This window comes from Pan paniscus, chromosome 1 (genome assembly GCF_029289425.2).
Source record: "Pan paniscus chromosome 1, NHGRI_mPanPan1-v2.0_pri, whole genome shotgun sequence".
Classification (NCBI taxonomy): domain Eukaryota; kingdom Metazoa; phylum Chordata; class Mammalia; order Primates; family Hominidae; genus Pan; species Pan paniscus.
In genome coordinates, this window is record NC_073249.2 from 169907719 (window position 1) to 169924279 (window position 16561).

The window sequence follows — 16561 nt, forward strand, 5'->3', positions numbered from 1 at the left end:
AAATAAATTTCTGTTGTTGATAAGCCACCTAGTTTATGGCTTTTTGTTATAGCAGCCCAAATAGACTAAAATAATATAATTACTAGTTGTGAAAATTGCAATGTAGGAAAAGAAGTGTTTCATGAGAAAATAATCAGGAGAAACGTCACATTTGTGGTAAGAACCTAAGGGAACTAGAGAGATTAATTGAATTAATAAATGAGTTCAAATGAAGGCAAATTGAAATAACCCAAGTCAATTTTTAGTATTTTTCTCATTATTTCAGAGTGTCTGATTACCCTACCAATTAATAATGTTTCTATGAATGAACAAATTGTTATCAAAGAACTAAGAGAATTTTCATCCTACTTTGTTTTATTGGGCGTTGATTGTTTCAGGTGTCTGCTTGTTTTGTCTCTAACATCCTGTAAGTTCTCCCTGGTCATGGATTGAGTTTTCTCAGTTTTCTATTTTACTTTATTTTTTTGATGATCCAAAGTGCTGTAAGTAGGACAGAGCTTCTAGTTAACAGTTAACATCCAGTTGCTGAATAAAATGATTGAGTTTGGTAAGTAATAGAATAGTTGGCTGTAGATAGCAAAACCTAGTCTTAGGCCTGGAAGCTGGCAGAACAAAGAAAAAAGTGTGCTGATTTGCATCTTCTCTTAGTTGAAAGAAGTCTTTATCCAATAGTCAGTGCAGGGGTCGACATCCACAGCATCTGGTCCAGCCTGTGTCCAGAGGCCCTCAGCAAGACTGCGTCTGTACTTTCCGCCCTGGACACGAGGCCCCTCCATTCTGAGGTGCTGGATTGTCACACTCTCTTCTCCTTTCCTGGATGCCTGCTCTGCACACAGACCAGGAGCTCCAGCAACTCCAGCTCCCATCTGCTTTGGCTCCTGCAGAGGAAATTTCCCGGGGAGGAGGAGGTTAGCATATGGCTAAGAAGGAAGGGCCTGTCTGGTGACGAACAGGGAGAGGTGTGTGGGACCCTTGGGAGAGGGACTGGCCTCCCCTCCTCTGGTCGACTGCAGCTTGTTGGAGGTACGTACAGATAAGGTACATAGGGTCTTTGCTCCTTTGTTAGTCCAGATGTAGCAAAGGCAGTTTCACTGCAGAGACCATGGCAGTCAGGCTTTTAATTGCCCCTGGGGGCTCTGTCCAGGGAGTTGCAGAGCTGCTACTGAGGAGGGAAGGCCATCCTGTTGCCTGAGAGTGGTCTGCAATCCCCCTTGGGGAAATGCCTTCAGGTAGCCAACCAAGACCTCTGTGCTCACTGCCTTGCACTTAATTTGAAACTCTGGATGGAGTGAGAAGAGGCCACTGGGAGCCCATCTCATTAAATTGGAATCCGCAGTTCCATGGAAGATGGATAGCGGAGGGAGGCAGGAGGTATGCTCCCTTGGAAGAATGACACAGAGTCACTGGAGGGTGTGAAGAGAGGGGAGCACCGCCCTGCTGGGGAGTCAGAGAAAAGGTTTGGCCAGACACCTCCCTGGAGAGGATTGCTAAGCTTTTGTATGAGGATCTGCAAATCAAACCCCCTCAGATTCTGGCAATGGAGCTGCAGAGGGTGACAGGTTCTCTGCACAGAGCATCTGAACACATGCACTGACCATGGACTATCTGGAAATCTAGCTCAGAGAATTACCTAGCGTGGGGCTCCGCCTGAGTTTTGGGTGCTATCATATGAGAAGGATGGACTAATCCAGTGGTTTTTTTCAATGTTTATTTTTTTCATCACAATTTCATTTTTCCTAAATGAAATCTTACATGGACCCCCAACCTCTAAGTCAGATGAAAGTGGAGCTGCTCTATTTGAAGCTGGATGTCTGTCAGGCTCGCCCTCCTCTGCTGGGGCAGCTCTGAGACCCCAGGGCTCCTCAGATCACAGTGTGACTATCATTGGATTGGATTATCTCCAAGTTCCTTCCAGCTCTGTAATTATACTCCCTGATGGGGCAGCCACAGCAAGGCTCTCTGTCTCTTTCTCCCACCTCTGTGCCTCAGTCTCCATAGGCAAAGGTTTACTGGGAAAATTCCCAGGGACTGTAATGGGCCTCCATGGAATTTGACTGCCCTGCCTCAGACTTCCTTGCCAGCCCAGTCTCCATCAGGCTGAAAGTTCAGAATGACAGCCCCAAGGCCACCTAATGTCCACACCTTGTTTGGAACCAGGTTGATGGAGCGCCATGAGCTGCCTGCAATGAATTGCACTGCCTGCAACTGAATGCAGGAGGAATGGGACCTTGGGAGCAGCCCTCTGTCTCCTCCCTCCCTGCAGATCATTACATAATGCCCACACCTTCTCTGATACCCACCATGTGTGCAGGTGTCTCAGCCTGCCTGCCACTGAGCCTGGCACTGGACCATGGAGAGGCACATCTGGGTAGCCCACACTCCCCCTTCTTCCTGTCTCTATGCTATGTGGACAGGGATCCTAGCAAGTCACTGGTTCTGAGGCCCTTGGAGTGCTATAATTAAATTACTCTGGCAAGGCTCACATCTGTTCCTTTAAGCCAGGCCAGATTGATAACCATGAACTGGTACATACCCCACTTTCCACTCCCCAAAATGATACTTACTGAAGTTGTCTCAGACCCTCTGCTCTCATTCCCCAAATTTCCTCACTCTTAGGATGTGACTCAGTAGGGTGTAATGTTTAAGAGATTGGGTCCCGGGTCCAAATCCTGTCTCTTTCATTACCCAGCTAGGTGACCTTGAGCAAATTATCCAACCTTCCTTCTGCCCTGTTTTCCTCATCTGTAAATTGGGACTCATAATAGCATTTATGTCATAAGGTTCTTGGGAAAATAAATGAGTTCATACACATGCAGCTCTAACGGCTGTTACTAATAAGGCTTAGTTATTTTTTCTGTTCATTGATCTTTGGTCCCCTTGGGAATGCTGCCTGGCCAATGGGAAAATGGCGGCTACAACCCAGTCCATACCCTGCTTGGGAAGTCAGGAAAGCCCTGGGCCCTTGAGCTCGGCTGTATCAATCCAGAGTAGTTTTCTTTTTCTCTCCCAATTCACCCACCTACCAAGCAGTGCCTTTTTTCCGATTCACACAAGGAAGCTGGAATCTGCAGTTCCATGGAAGATGGAACTGGCCCCGGGAGTTGGTCTCCTTGGTTTGTATTCTCTGCATGCTCCTTCATAAGGTCTTTGGCTTTCACTCACCCTCTTGGCTTACCTCTTTCAGCATACCTCCCGCAGGACACAGGCAGCTCATGGAACCCAGATTCTATCCCCTTTTGCCAGCAAAGGAGGAATTTGAACAAGTAACAACCCAGAACAATTCTCTACCAATGAAACATCCCACATGAAGCTGTCTCTTTTGCTTATTAAAATAGAGCCTACCACAAGTGTTAACTAGCTTAATCCTCAACACAACCTTTAAGGAAGGTTCCAATATAATCTCATTTTACAGGGTATGCCCAGATGGAAATTGGCAGCTTAGAAATATATGTAACTAACCTGCACAGTGTGCACATGTACCCTAAAACTTAAAGTATAATAAAAAATTAAGAAAAAAAAAAAAAAAGAAAAGAAAAAAAAGAAAACCAAATCCCCCAACTTCTCTATAAATAAAGACATACTCATCCGTGAAAAAAACAAAACAAAACAAAACAAAACAAAACAAAAAAGAAATTAAAGACCTGGGCTGAATGTGGTGGCTCATGCCTGTAATCCCAGGACCTTGGGAGGCTGAGGCGGGCAGATCACTTGAGACTAGGAGTTCGAGACCAGCCTGGCCAACATGGCAAAAACCCATCTCCAGTAAAAATACAAAAATTAGCCAGGCATGGTGGTGCATGCCTGTAGTCCCAGCTACTCAGGGTGGGGGCAGGGCGGGCTGAGGTGGGAGAATCGCTTGAACCTGGGAGGAGGAGGTTGCAATGAGCTGAGATCATGCCATTCCACTCCAGCCTGGGTGACAGAGTAAGACTTCATCTCAAAAGAAAAACAAAAACAAAAAACTAAAGATCGGTTTGGTACCTGAGCTATGCTGTCCTGCCTCCTACTTAGAACTACTCTCCCGATGAGGAAATAATAACTCAACATCATCTGATTTTAAAACCAGGTCTACTGCATGAAGATCCCCTTGAATCCTAAAGAAATTGGTATTTGTAGTTTGAAGCTTAAAATATTTAAATTCAATTTTGCATTTAAAGATTTTAAGCTTCAAACTACCAACTGCTCACCATGTTGCTATCCCTTGTTTAGGTCAGAGACTCAGAGATTCTGGGGGTAGGAAGGACCTTGAGGCTGTCTTGCCCAACCATCCCTTGGAAGAATGAATCTCTTCCAACTCCCTGAAAAGTGGTCATCTATCCCCCTCCCTCACTCTTACTGCAGTACACGCAGAAGAAAGTCCTCCCTCATTAAGCCCTAATCCCTTTGCTATAGCTTCTCTCCTTTAGTCCTACAACCTAATCTCAGTGGCCATAGAATACAAGTTCCATGTCCTCCCACATGGCGGTTTATGTGGGACTTGTCCTTTCTGAGTCTTTCTTCTTCATGCCAAAAATTCCCAATCTTTCCAGATCTTCTTAATACATAGGTTTGAGCCTTCCCACTTCTCTGGATTGCCTGCTTTGCTTTGTCAGTATCTGGTGAAGTGTGGCACCAAGAACAAAGATCTTGGTATGCCAGAGAAGAATCTTATCCTGGGCTCTTGACTTTTGTTAACCCATCTTTCACTGTGGGGCTGTCTGTATCAGGCTCCCACTGAGTGAACTGGGACTAATGGTTGGGCTGTTTCTTTCACATGGCCATTGAGCCACATGGATTCAGCCCCCTCCACCCTGTGCTTCAACTCTTTGTTTTCTGGAGTCAATTGTAATACCTTGGATTTCCCATCCAGACTTCTTTGTTTTTCCCTTTGTGTTTTCTTCATTGCAATAGCCAATTTAGGTTAATGTATACATTGATTAGGTAGTCCATACATTTTGCCATCATTTTATGTACCATACAAACAGTTTCATATGCCTGAAAAAGTGGGAGCTCAGGAATTGGAACATGCATACTCTTGGGGTTAAAAGGGAACATAGATGAGAAAGCTAAGCCCCAGAAAGAAGTGAACAATTAGTGTCTCACAGTGACTTAGTAAAGTATCTGGGATTCACATCCAAGTCCCCAGACTTCTTCATTTTTAAGCAATGGACTTTTAATGCTTGTTTGATAACTTTCTTCCCTGGTACCAGTTGGTTCATGTTGCAGTTATCTGCATTTAAGCCTTCCTTGCCCAAACCTTGTTTTTAGTCATAACTTCTTACACTATAATGACAACTACCTATCTCTTTTAGTGAGTTTAATTGTGTTTCCTCAAAAGATATGTTCAAGGCAAACCCTTGTTACCTGTCAACATGACCTTATTTGGAAATAAGATCTTTGCAGATGAAATCACATTAAAATGAGGTCATGCTGGATTAGGGTGGTCTCAAACCCAGTGACTGGTGGTTCTTATAAGAAGAGAAACAGAGTTATAGAGGGAAGAATGCCACACGAAGACAGAGGCAGAGACTGGAGCGATGCATCTATAAGCCGAGAAATGCCAAGGATTGCTGACAACCATCAAAAGATAGGAGAGGGACATGGACCACATACTCCCTCAGTCTCTGGCAGGAACCAACCTAGCCAACACACCTGACTTTGGACTTCTAGCTTCCAGAAGTCTGAAACAATACACTTCTGTTGTTATAAGCCACCTAATTTGTGATGATTTGTTATGGTAGCCCTAGGAAACTAGTTTATTCTTCCAGAAATGAATCCTGTTGTCCATATACATCTTGGCGAAAAAGAGTTCTCATCTGAGAAAAGGTCTTGATGGCAAGGACAAAGCACAAGAACCACTAAATGTGATGGGTGAGTAACAGAACTCTCAAGGGTGGCTCCTGGGTAGTGGCTAGGAGAGCTCCAAAAGGAGGGGCTGGGAACCCCAAAAGTCCTTTCTGCACTGGCCCCTTTGAGCTGGGCCAGGCTGGAACTGGGTGGGGATGCACGGACCTTACCTTCTGTCTGTGTTTGCTCACAGGCAGCACCCAAGCTACCCAGGCGGCACTGGCACCTGCAGCTGGTGCCCTCGAGGATGGACACCCCATTGTTGAAGCAGGGCCCACATCGGCAGGCATTGAATTCCATCAGATACTGGTCCAAGGCGCGGCGCAGGTTCTGGCGCTTGGCCTCCAGAGGCCCCAGGCTTGTGTGCCGCAGCACCTCGTGGATAGGCTGCATCTGTGGGCACAGAAAGAACACAGGGCCCCTCCCTGGGCTCTATCTACCTTCCCAGAGCCCAAGAACCGGCCACCAAGCTTCTGGAAGGCCTGATACATGCCAGGCACAGACACAGACACCCAATTTATCCCACCACCTTGGATCCTCACAGCCATTCTGTGACATAGGTATTAAACTCCTCAGCTCCTAGCAGAAGAAAGGGAGGCTCAGTGTTTAAGTGACTGGCTCAGAATCACACAAATATTAAGAAATAATAATGAAGATCAGGTTTAGAGAGGGGCAGTTAAAAGTCCCAGGCCACACAGCTAGGACGTGAGACACATTTACTTAGCTTTTACCATATGACAGGCCTTTCCCCTATATCATCTCCCTTAATCCTCACAATAATCCTGGAGCAATGTGTGCATTCCTCACAAGAATCACCTACTTAACTCTGAAACCTGTGCACTCCCAATCCCAAGTGAGCTTAGAAGTTATTTGTGCCAACTCATCTGCCCTCTCCACCACGTTTAGGAAGCAGGAAAAGTGTGTGTTTTAAATGTCAGCCTTCAATGCAGGAATTAATAAAATCCTTGACAGGTAGTGTTGTTGTCATTGCTGAGCAATTTCCCTAATGGTGTAACTGTGGCAGCTACATGTGGCTGGGTGGGAGTTATTTACAACTGATGCAACCCATTCCAGGCATGACCGTAGTTCAGGGTTTCTCAACTTCGGCACTATTGTGTATCAAGTTGGATAATTCTTTACTGGCAGGAGTGGGCTGTCCTTGTATTGTAGGCTGTTTAGCAGAGTCTCTGGCCTCTACCCACTACATGCCAGCAGCCCCCTTCCAGTTGTGAAAACCAAGACTGTCTCCTGACATTGCCAAATATTCCTTGGGGGAAACAATTGCCTCGACTGAGAAGTAGTAGATGAAACACAAGGAGCATTGAATCTGGAGCCAGAAAAACTGGCTTCAAACCCCAGCTACCCGGCTTCCAACTGTGTGATCTTTGGCACATGACACACGGAGCCTCCTTCCTCATCTGTAAAGGGAGAACAGTCATCGCACCCTCCAGGATTATTGTGAGGATTAAGGGAGATGATATAGGGGAAAGAACTGTCACATGGTAAAAGCTAAGTAAATGTGACTCACTTTCTAGCTATGTGGCCTAACTGCCCCTGTCTAAGTCTGATCCTCATTATCTAGAAAATGGGAATAATACTTAATTCCCAGATTTCTTATGAGAATCTAAAGAAGTACTGAATGTGAGATACTACTGTACAAGGGAAAAATGACAAAAAATAAAGCACCATTTTTGTTAGTTGTATGTGATAATAGCAAAAAAAAAAAGAAACCCATGTTTTCAAATTGCATGCACATGTGGTTATCTTCAGCATGCTTATAATGTTATACATGTTAATACATTCATAAAAGGAAGGCACTTCTCTAGATCTCTCATTTTAAGGAGAGGAACCTGAGGCCCCTAAAGGGGAAGTGATTTGCCAAGGTCACAGAGCAAGTCAGCAGTAGGACTGTGCCAGAGCAAGTCAGCAGTAGGACTGAGCCACATTACGGTAGTTGCACTTCCCTGGAAACAGAAGTCAACTGAGGGCACTGGCAATAGCTTTGACTGAGTTCCTGGAAATGTGTACAGAAAGACCTGTGGCAAACAGACTTTGGCCTGTGGTCAGGGGTTGCGGTTGAGGTCAGCAGGCAGGTAATATCAGGACTGGTAGGGTCCCCAGCCAAGGGGAGAAAACCGCTTGCTGGAAGTTCAGAGAATTCAGTCCCATTGTTAGGAAGTCAGTGTAGAATAGGCTGCCCTGTTGGCCTTCTCAAAGATGACTCTTAGTTCCAGGGAAAGCCAGGACCATTGAGCAATTTCTCTTTGACTTTCCAGTCGGGCTCTGCACCCAGTTCCCCACCTCAGATCTCTCCCTCCCAGGAACCACAGGAAGACAGGAAGCCCTCCATAGGGTGGACTGGTGGAGTTAAAAGAGGAGAGAGAGGTGGAGAAAAGGGATCTTGGGACGTTAGAGCTTGAAAAAGTATTGGCAATGATCTTGTTCCCGTTTTGCAGATGAGAAAAAAGACTCAGAGGTCAAATGATACAATATAGCAACACAAGATAAGGCATAATAATATATCACACAACACAACATAACAAAATAACATAACACAAACGTAACATAACAGGACTCCTACATTCACAAACTCTAAGTACTTGCTATAAATAAGCACTGCTGAACTCTGGGGGATATGCAAGTGAATAACATGCTGTTTCCACTCTGAACATCAGGCTCCAAATAACCCCTACCTGGTCCCCTTGTCTGTAATCTCTCTCTTCTTCAAATCACCCTTTATTTCCCTGTGAGCATTCTCTTTTTAAAACACAGTGCTAGCTGTGTTACTTCCCTGCTATAAAGCCTGCCCGTGGCTTAATGCATTGAGTCCGAACTTCTCAGGGGGCAACATGAGTTGTGAAGAGACTGAGGATGTTAGTGTCAGTCAAACATGACTCAAGTTGGACTCTATCATTTGCCAATTTTGAGATATTGTGCTGAACCTGTTTCTTCAACTGACATTTACCAAGTAACTTCTGATCTCCTGAGTCTTGTGAAACATCTCTATGTGATAGAGCAGGAAACTGCGGCTCAATGAGGGAAGTAACTTGTCAAAGGTCACACACTGAAAAAGCAGCTGAGCTATGACCTAAATTATGTCTTTCTCCTCCCTCTCACCCAATCCTGCCAAAGCCTGGGCTCTTTCCCAAAAGACTGTAGTGGTCTTCTCCAAATGATGACCCTGAGTCTTCCCAGGGAAGTTTTTCTCAAGGCAACCACCAAGTTCACCTCTTGCCTATGAAAGTTTATGTATTACTCCTGATATCAATTTTACAGTTTTTGCTCAAATCACTAATAGCTTGATGATATCAATTTTCAAACCTTATGTGAATTACAGTTGCATGAAAATGGTCTCTTACTTATTGAAGAAGAAACGAAATCAAGGTTGATCCATCTGACCTGTTTCTTCACAGAAACCAGGGTGTTAGAATAGACTTCTAGGTTTAACTGTAGGCATATGTTTTAAGAGGAGGACTATATCCATATCTGGGATTTTAAATCTATGTAGAAAAATAGGCAAGGGTGGGGAGAAAATGGATGAGAAAATGATGATCTTTTGCTTCAAAGTCTGAAATGCAGTCTCTTAAATGGACTACACCACATATGGACAGAAATAGTTTGGCAACTGCTAGAACAATCACTTCCTTTGTGGTTAAAATAGAGTTTTTCACACTTTGTGAGGTTAAGCATTTAAGGCAGGGTTTCTCAATTTTGGCAGTATTGACACTTGAGGCCAGATATTTCTTTGCTGTGGGGTCTGTTCTGTGCATGGAAGGATGTTTAGCAGCATCCCAGGCCTCTGTCTCCTGGATGCCAGTAACACCTCCTTGCCCCACTGTGGGTGGTGACAAAAACATCAAAAACATCTCCAGACATTGCCGTATTTCCTCTGTGGAGGAAAACTGCCCCTAGTAGCTGAGAGCCACTGCTTTAACGGAGGTGCTAGGATAGAGAGAAGTGAGAACTGGATACGAAGTCCAAAGGTCTGAAATCCAAGCCTTGCCACTTCTGAGCTATATGACCTCAAATATTTTCACTTGATTTTTCAGAGCCTCTTTCCTAATCTTTTTAATGGGAGGGAATAGTATCTATGACAGAGGTTCCTCTAATGGAGAGATGAGATAACTTTGGAGCATGGTAGCAAATTGCAGCCTGGGTCCAAGTCCAACCCACAGCTTATTTTTCTATGGCCTTTGAGCCAGGAATGACTTTTATATTTTTAAAGAGATTTGATGAAGAAGAGAAAGAAGAAGAACTAATACTACTACTTTGTGTATTATAGATTGTATGTGTCCCACAAAGCCTGAAATATTTACTATCTGACCTTTTACAGAAAAAGTTTGCCACCCCCTAATTTAGCCCATGTGATTTTTGAAGTCTTTTATGTATACATAAAAATCATGATTTGCCTAATGTGACCTAATGCTGAGGAAATTCTGGGATGAGCAGTGTAAAACTACGCACTGACCGGATCATCAGTTTCTGATCCCAGCTGTCCCGTGGCCTGGGTCTGAAGTCATGCACTCCCTGGAGTCAGGCACAAGCAAGGCCACTAGTTCAGTGTGCCATTACATTTAATCTTGCTCTTTGATGGGCTCATAATAAAAAATATGAAATGATCTGGTCTGCTTCACTTTCATCCCTCATGGACGTAGAGTTTCTTCAACTGCGAAAAGACTTACCTCAAAATCGATAACAACAGGATTATACTTTAATGACCTCCCCCAGGAACGGTATGTAATGGTGCTCCTGTTCTGTGCCAAGCCACCGCTCCAGCCAGAACTGCCACCTCGCACCCGAGAAATAATGTCTTCCACAGCCATGGCCTTCCTGGCCGTTTCTGCCATCAAGAGGATAAACTGCATTAACTCATTTCCCAAAAAGCCCAAGGACTGGTTGACAAACCCCACTAATGAGATTTGGAAGAAAGTTTACATGTTTTCCTTAGATGTTTACCATTCTTCTACTCTTCTTGGTTAGCTAGCAGGACAAGGCAGAAGGGAAGGACCAAGACTCAGAAATAGACCCATCCTCTGGAGTGGAGAAATACTGAGAGGACAGCCCAGACCACATGGAGGATAAGGGGAACAGGAAATGGGTGGTCATTCATTTATTCATTCATTCACTCATTCATTCTTACGTCAAATATTTACTCAGTGCCTGCTATATGCCAAATAGGTTCAATCAAATATTATAGGTGCTATAGGTACAACAGATGTTACTATAGGACTCAATGTGGGCACAGTGAAAGAAACTAGTTAGCTATACAGTAGGAGGTGTGGGAGGCTGTCAGAAAGAAAGGTGAGTTGTCTACAAAGGTTAGTGAATATTTGCCAGGTAAATGAAGAGAGGATAGAAAGAGAGAAGAAACAATTTGACTTAAGGCCCTGAGGTACAGGTAACATAATGCAATAGGAATAGCTTGAACCTGATTAATATCTATTCCACCCACTGCATTATAAACTTCTTCATCATCCCTGTATCCTCTGTGTCTCCCACTTGGGGAAAAAAACTCAATACCTGTTTGATGAATGGATGAGTAAATGAACACATGAACACCCCAACTGACTTGTTCAGGAAATGCCATAAAATATTCCTGTACAATCCCTCTCTAATAATTATTCTTTGAGCTTGGACTCGGTACCATATTCTCTCTCAACAGCCTTATTTCCTCCCTCTGAACTGTAATATGATGGGTCTTCATTCAAACAGCCCATTTTCCAGATTCCTTTCATTCTAGTTCTTACTTGGACCTTTGTCTAACCCTTGAAATCTAGGAGGGTGCCCCGTATAAAGGTAGGTATTTCTAAGGTGATTTTAAGCCCATGGTAGATTCAAAATAAAGCCACTGCAGGTCATTGTTTTGGGGTATTTAGCATCTATGCAGTCTGATCATTGACTAAAATGCAATCAACTGGGAAAAAAAATAGCTTCCATGTCCCAGTGTGTGTCCAAAGGAAAGCCTGGCTTCTCTTTTTGGGAGATCTATTACTAAACACTTGCCAGTTTTGCCACCTCCAAATTTTTTACAATGGTCTCCTGATAAACCTCCACCAACATTTATTTTGTCTTCATACTGAATGCCCAAGGAGCCTCCAAAACATGTCGTGATATCTCTGCTGGTAATACCTGCAACAGGGAGACAGAGAAACACAAAATGCTGAGTTATTAAAAGACACTTGACATGGTACAACTATGTCAGAGTAGTAAAAGCTAGCTTCAGCTTTGGAGTCCAAAAGGCCTGGGTTGAAAGCCCGGTTCTTTAATCCAATTTCAGTTTTCTCTTCTGCATGGTTCCAACCAAAATAATTCTTGAAATGAGAAGAGATATGTGTTGCACATACTAGTTGGTAAAAAATGCTAGCACTCTTTCCTTTGACCATTCTTTATTGAGCCACCTTGAGGCAATAATTCTATCTCATCCTTCTGCATTTGCCCCCATGCCTACCTCAGTGCCTGGCCCATGATGGGCACCATTACCCTGAACTTTTGCACATATTTGTCCCTACTCTAAATGCCCCTCCTCCTCCCTTTCCATCATCTTTCCAAAGGCTACTCAAGCTTCCATTCAAATGTCATTTACTCCATGAACTATTTTTAGATCTGAATAATTCCCTCTTTTTTCAGAGCTACCGATGTTCTCTGTGCCTGAATGATCATCTTCATCACAATTCTTTTTGTCCAGGTCCTCTTTGCGCCCCAGAGAGGCCAAAGTCTTGCTAGAAGATGGATGGATCACCATGGAAAGTTTACCTGCCCTTCACACTCCGTAAAGACTGTCAGGCCCACGTTAGCCATCTCTGTATTTGTCTACATCTGAGGACCCACTGAGGAACCTGCATTTTGTAGATGAGGAAAATAATTCTCAAAGCAGTAAAGCCACATTGCTATGTAAATAAACAGAGCTGGGTTTCCAACCCTAGGTATGCCTGGCAAGATAAAACTAGATAAATAGACTGGAGGAATATTGCCCATGCTACAGAGTTCAACCTTTTCGGTAGCTAAAGGAGTCTTCTGGAAGTTGTAAATGGGAGTTTGTATTTTGAGACATGATTCCTTTAAACTACAACTATAAAAAATAATTATTTCCAGTCATACTGTTATTCTATCAACCATAAAGGAAAAATAATTTAGACCTGTCATTCAGTTGAGCTAAAGATTAGATTCACTATTTTCAAGGGAGTATTGAGCATCAAAGTTTATTTGCCTGTGTCCCCATTAAACAGCAAACTCTGTGACGTCAAGGACTTGCGTCTAATTCACCATTGTCTTGTTAGTGTACCAATGTGGTGTGTGCCGTGTTCAGTAAGTACTTTCAGAATAAATGATTGATGAATGAAAAAAATGAGTAAATAAATGAATGCCCTGAGTCTTTTGGTAAGGGTTTCTGATGGAAGGAAACTTAGAAGTCATAAGTCCTAAATTCAAATTCCAGTCACTAACACCCTGTATGATCCTAGGAAAGGCCCATGATCCCACTGGGCCTCCATTTCCCATTTATGAAAAGAAGAGGTTGTCATCTCCAAGACCCCTTTCAGCTGCAGCCCTCTGTGCCTCTTTGGATATCAGTTTCTGAGTCACTCCTGAGCTGAAAGTGCTTGGGGAAAGTGATGCTCTGAGCACCGGCACTCAGCACTGAGCAAAGGGCTTCTTCTGCCATTTCCATTCAAACACTTTTAATTTTTAATGCATTACTAATTGGGGGAAGATTTAGCATATTTAATTGTTTTGATTAAAAAATGCTTCAACAGTGATAAACAAAAGTGGATGAAAAGAATTCACGGGCAGAAGCCAGAGTGATTACTTAGGTGGATGGTGGAGTGCTGCTGAATTAAAGCGACAGGACAGGCTGATTAATGGGGGCTGGAGGATGCCTGTGGTGTGATTATGCTCATGAAAGATCTGGCAACAGCCTGCCACGTGATGCTGGGAGAAGAGAATTCCAGTCTGACTTGAGAAGCATGACTTGACTGCAGAGATTTGCCATCTAAGACCCCAAAGAGGGTCCCAGCCAGCAAGGGGAGTCTGTGACTTACAAAGAATCATAGAACCTGAGAGCCCAAGCACTCTTAGACACTTAGCTCATACTTTTCATTTATAGCTGAGATGCCTGAGGTTCATGAAGGTTAATTATATTGCCTAAGGCCATACAGTTAAAAAATGGTGAAGCTGAGATTCACACTCAAGTCTGTTATGTTTAGAAGCCTGTGGTATTTTACTAATCTCAGTTATTGCCTCAGACAAAAGAATTCTGCTATCTGAGAGGAAAATGTAGTAAGCACCTACTGTGTACCATCCCCAGCATATCGCATATTGGGCAATGTAGACACCTTGAGAATATAATTAATGTGAATATGATGCAAAACTGCAAAGGTAAGATCCTGCCCTTGAGAAGTTAGCAGGCTGGGAGCCATATCTTAAATGAAGACCAATCTGTATCCCGAGAGTTTTTTGTTTCAATATACCAGGGCTAGAAAGGAGTCTTTCATCAGAGGCTGTAAGAGATGCCAAAATCAGAGCTGTCTACAGTGAGCCTGTGGGAAAATGACACTAACAAGTTGGGGTCGGGTCAGAGGAAGTCAAACCTGGTACCAAAATCCAGGAGTTGAAACTGGCATTGGAAGCCAGGACGCAGAACCAGAGAGATAAACAGAAAGAGTTGGGGGTGGGGGTCTGGGGTGAAAGGAACAGAGAAAGGTCTGGAGCCATTATAGAGAACTTGCCCAGATAGGTGTGTAGTGTGGATAGACTGACTATATTCATGGAACTAGACAATCCTCTGCCATTGCTCCACCTCATCCCATCAGGCTGCACTCCTTAGGCTTAACTTTGGACCAGGTCAAACTGCAGTTTATTTGGGGCTTTTGAACTCAGTGAGCTCTGGAGTTGATCAATCCCAACCCAGGCTGTACATTGAGATCATCTGGAGTGCTTTTGAAAAATATAGGTAACTAGGCCCAACCTCTATCAATTCTAATTGTATATTTCTATGAAATCAGGAATCTGTTTTTCAGACAAGTATCCCAGATGATTCCTCTTCATTGGATCTTGGATCAGATGTTGAGTATGGTGGTCCTACAGAGTATCTCTGGTGGCTTGCCACAGGACTCTGGCATCCTGTCTCAGTTGATACCTTTGTCAATGCCTTGGATATGGACTTAGTAGCCAGTTCCATCATATCTACTCAGAATAAGAACTAGAAGAAGCCAAGGATAAGTCAGTTAAAGAAACAGGATCCAAAAAGGTCTCAAAAGGCTGGGTGGATACACTGACCAAGTGTATTAGTCCATTCTCACGCTGCTAATAAAGACATACCCAAGACTGGGTGATTTTATAAAAGAAAGAAGTTTAATTGAGTCACAGTGCAGCATGGCTGGGGAAGCCTCAGGAAACTCACAATCATGGAAGAAGGGGAAGCAAACACATCCTTCTTCCCATGGCACCAAGAAGAAGTGCCAAGCAAAGGGGGAAACCCCCTTATAAAACCAGCAGAACTCATGAGAACCCACCCATTATCATGAGAACAACATGAGGGTAACCACCCCCATGATTAAATTACCTCCCACCAGATTCCTCCCATGACATGTGGGGATTTTGGGAACTGCAATTCAAGATGAGATTTGGGTGGGGACACAGCCAAACCATATCACCAAGCATAGCAAAATGAGACTGAATTGGGAAAACTTTAACATCCTACCCTACAGACAAAATACCAAATGAATAAGCACAGTGAGAAATAGACAGCTTAGCAGGAGAACAAAAGAAAAGGCCTTAGAGTTTTAGATTACTCCCCACTCAGTAGGGTAATGAAACCAGGGTACAAATTATAATTAGTAAAATGAAGGAGGAAGTAATCTCACTCTCCTCTCCATAGATTAGGGAAACTCAGAGCTGTGTGCAAAAATGCTTTAAAAAATGAAATAAGAAAATATGATTTTCTTCAATGAACATTATCCAGCCTTTAAAAAGAAGAAAATCCTGCCATATGTGACAATGCGATTGAACCTTGAGGATATACTGCTATATGAAATAAGCCAGTCACAAAAGGATAAAGACTGCCTGATTCCACTTATATTAGATATATGAATAGTCAGATATATAGAATCAAAGGGTATCATGGTGGTTGCCAGGGGCTGGGGGCAAGAGGAAAGGTAGAATTACTAATCAATGACCGACCATAAAGTCTCAATTATACAAGATAAAGTCTGAGAGCAACATGTCCCTATAGTTAACGACACTGTATTGTACTGTTAAAGTTGGCTAAGAGGGTAGATTTCATGTTAAAGTATTTTTACCATAATAAAATTTAAAAATAGGGAATGATCAGAGAAGAACAAGCATGATAGTGAAGATATTCAAAGCCACATCCTTTTGAAAATATTAGAGGCGACTAAGGATGTTTACTTGAAGAAAAGAAAAAAGATTTATCTTTAAGAGACACCAGTAGAACTGGATTAAACCCTCCAGAGAGTTGTCTTGAGGAAGAAGAATAAGGTTTATTTGTGTGGTTGCAAGGGCAAGAACTAGGACCCAAAGGCCAAAAGCTACAGGAAGGCAAGTTTAGGCTTAGCATAAGGTCCATCATTATCACAGTCAGAAGTCAAGCAGAGATGAGGTGTTTCAGCAGGCAGTGAGCTCTCACCATTGCAGGAGACCAAGCTGAGGCTGGCTGTTTGCCTGTGAGGGTACAGGAGGGTTTGAAGGGTAGAAAAGACCAGCGATCTTTTAAGGTGAC

At 43.4% G+C, this 16561-nt stretch overlaps 1 protein-coding gene across 1 annotated transcript in view; it reads right to left on the reverse strand.

Annotated features, from left to right (window-relative positions):
• Positions 1–219: 219 nt before the first annotated feature.
• C8A (complement C8 alpha chain) overlaps positions 220–16561 on the reverse strand; it is a 64807-nt gene continuing 48465 nt past the window's right edge. Inside the window, exons 8-11 of the mRNA XM_003824213.6 lie at positions 11830–11955; positions 10509–10666; positions 5997–6219; positions 220–878 (exon numbers count right to left, since the gene is read on the reverse strand). Coding sequence (XP_003824261.4) covers positions 727–878; positions 5997–6219; positions 10509–10666; positions 11830–11955 — 659 coding nt within the window. The 3' untranslated portion in view covers positions 220–726. The remainder of the gene's footprint in view (positions 879–5996; positions 6220–10508; positions 10667–11829; positions 11956–16561) is intronic.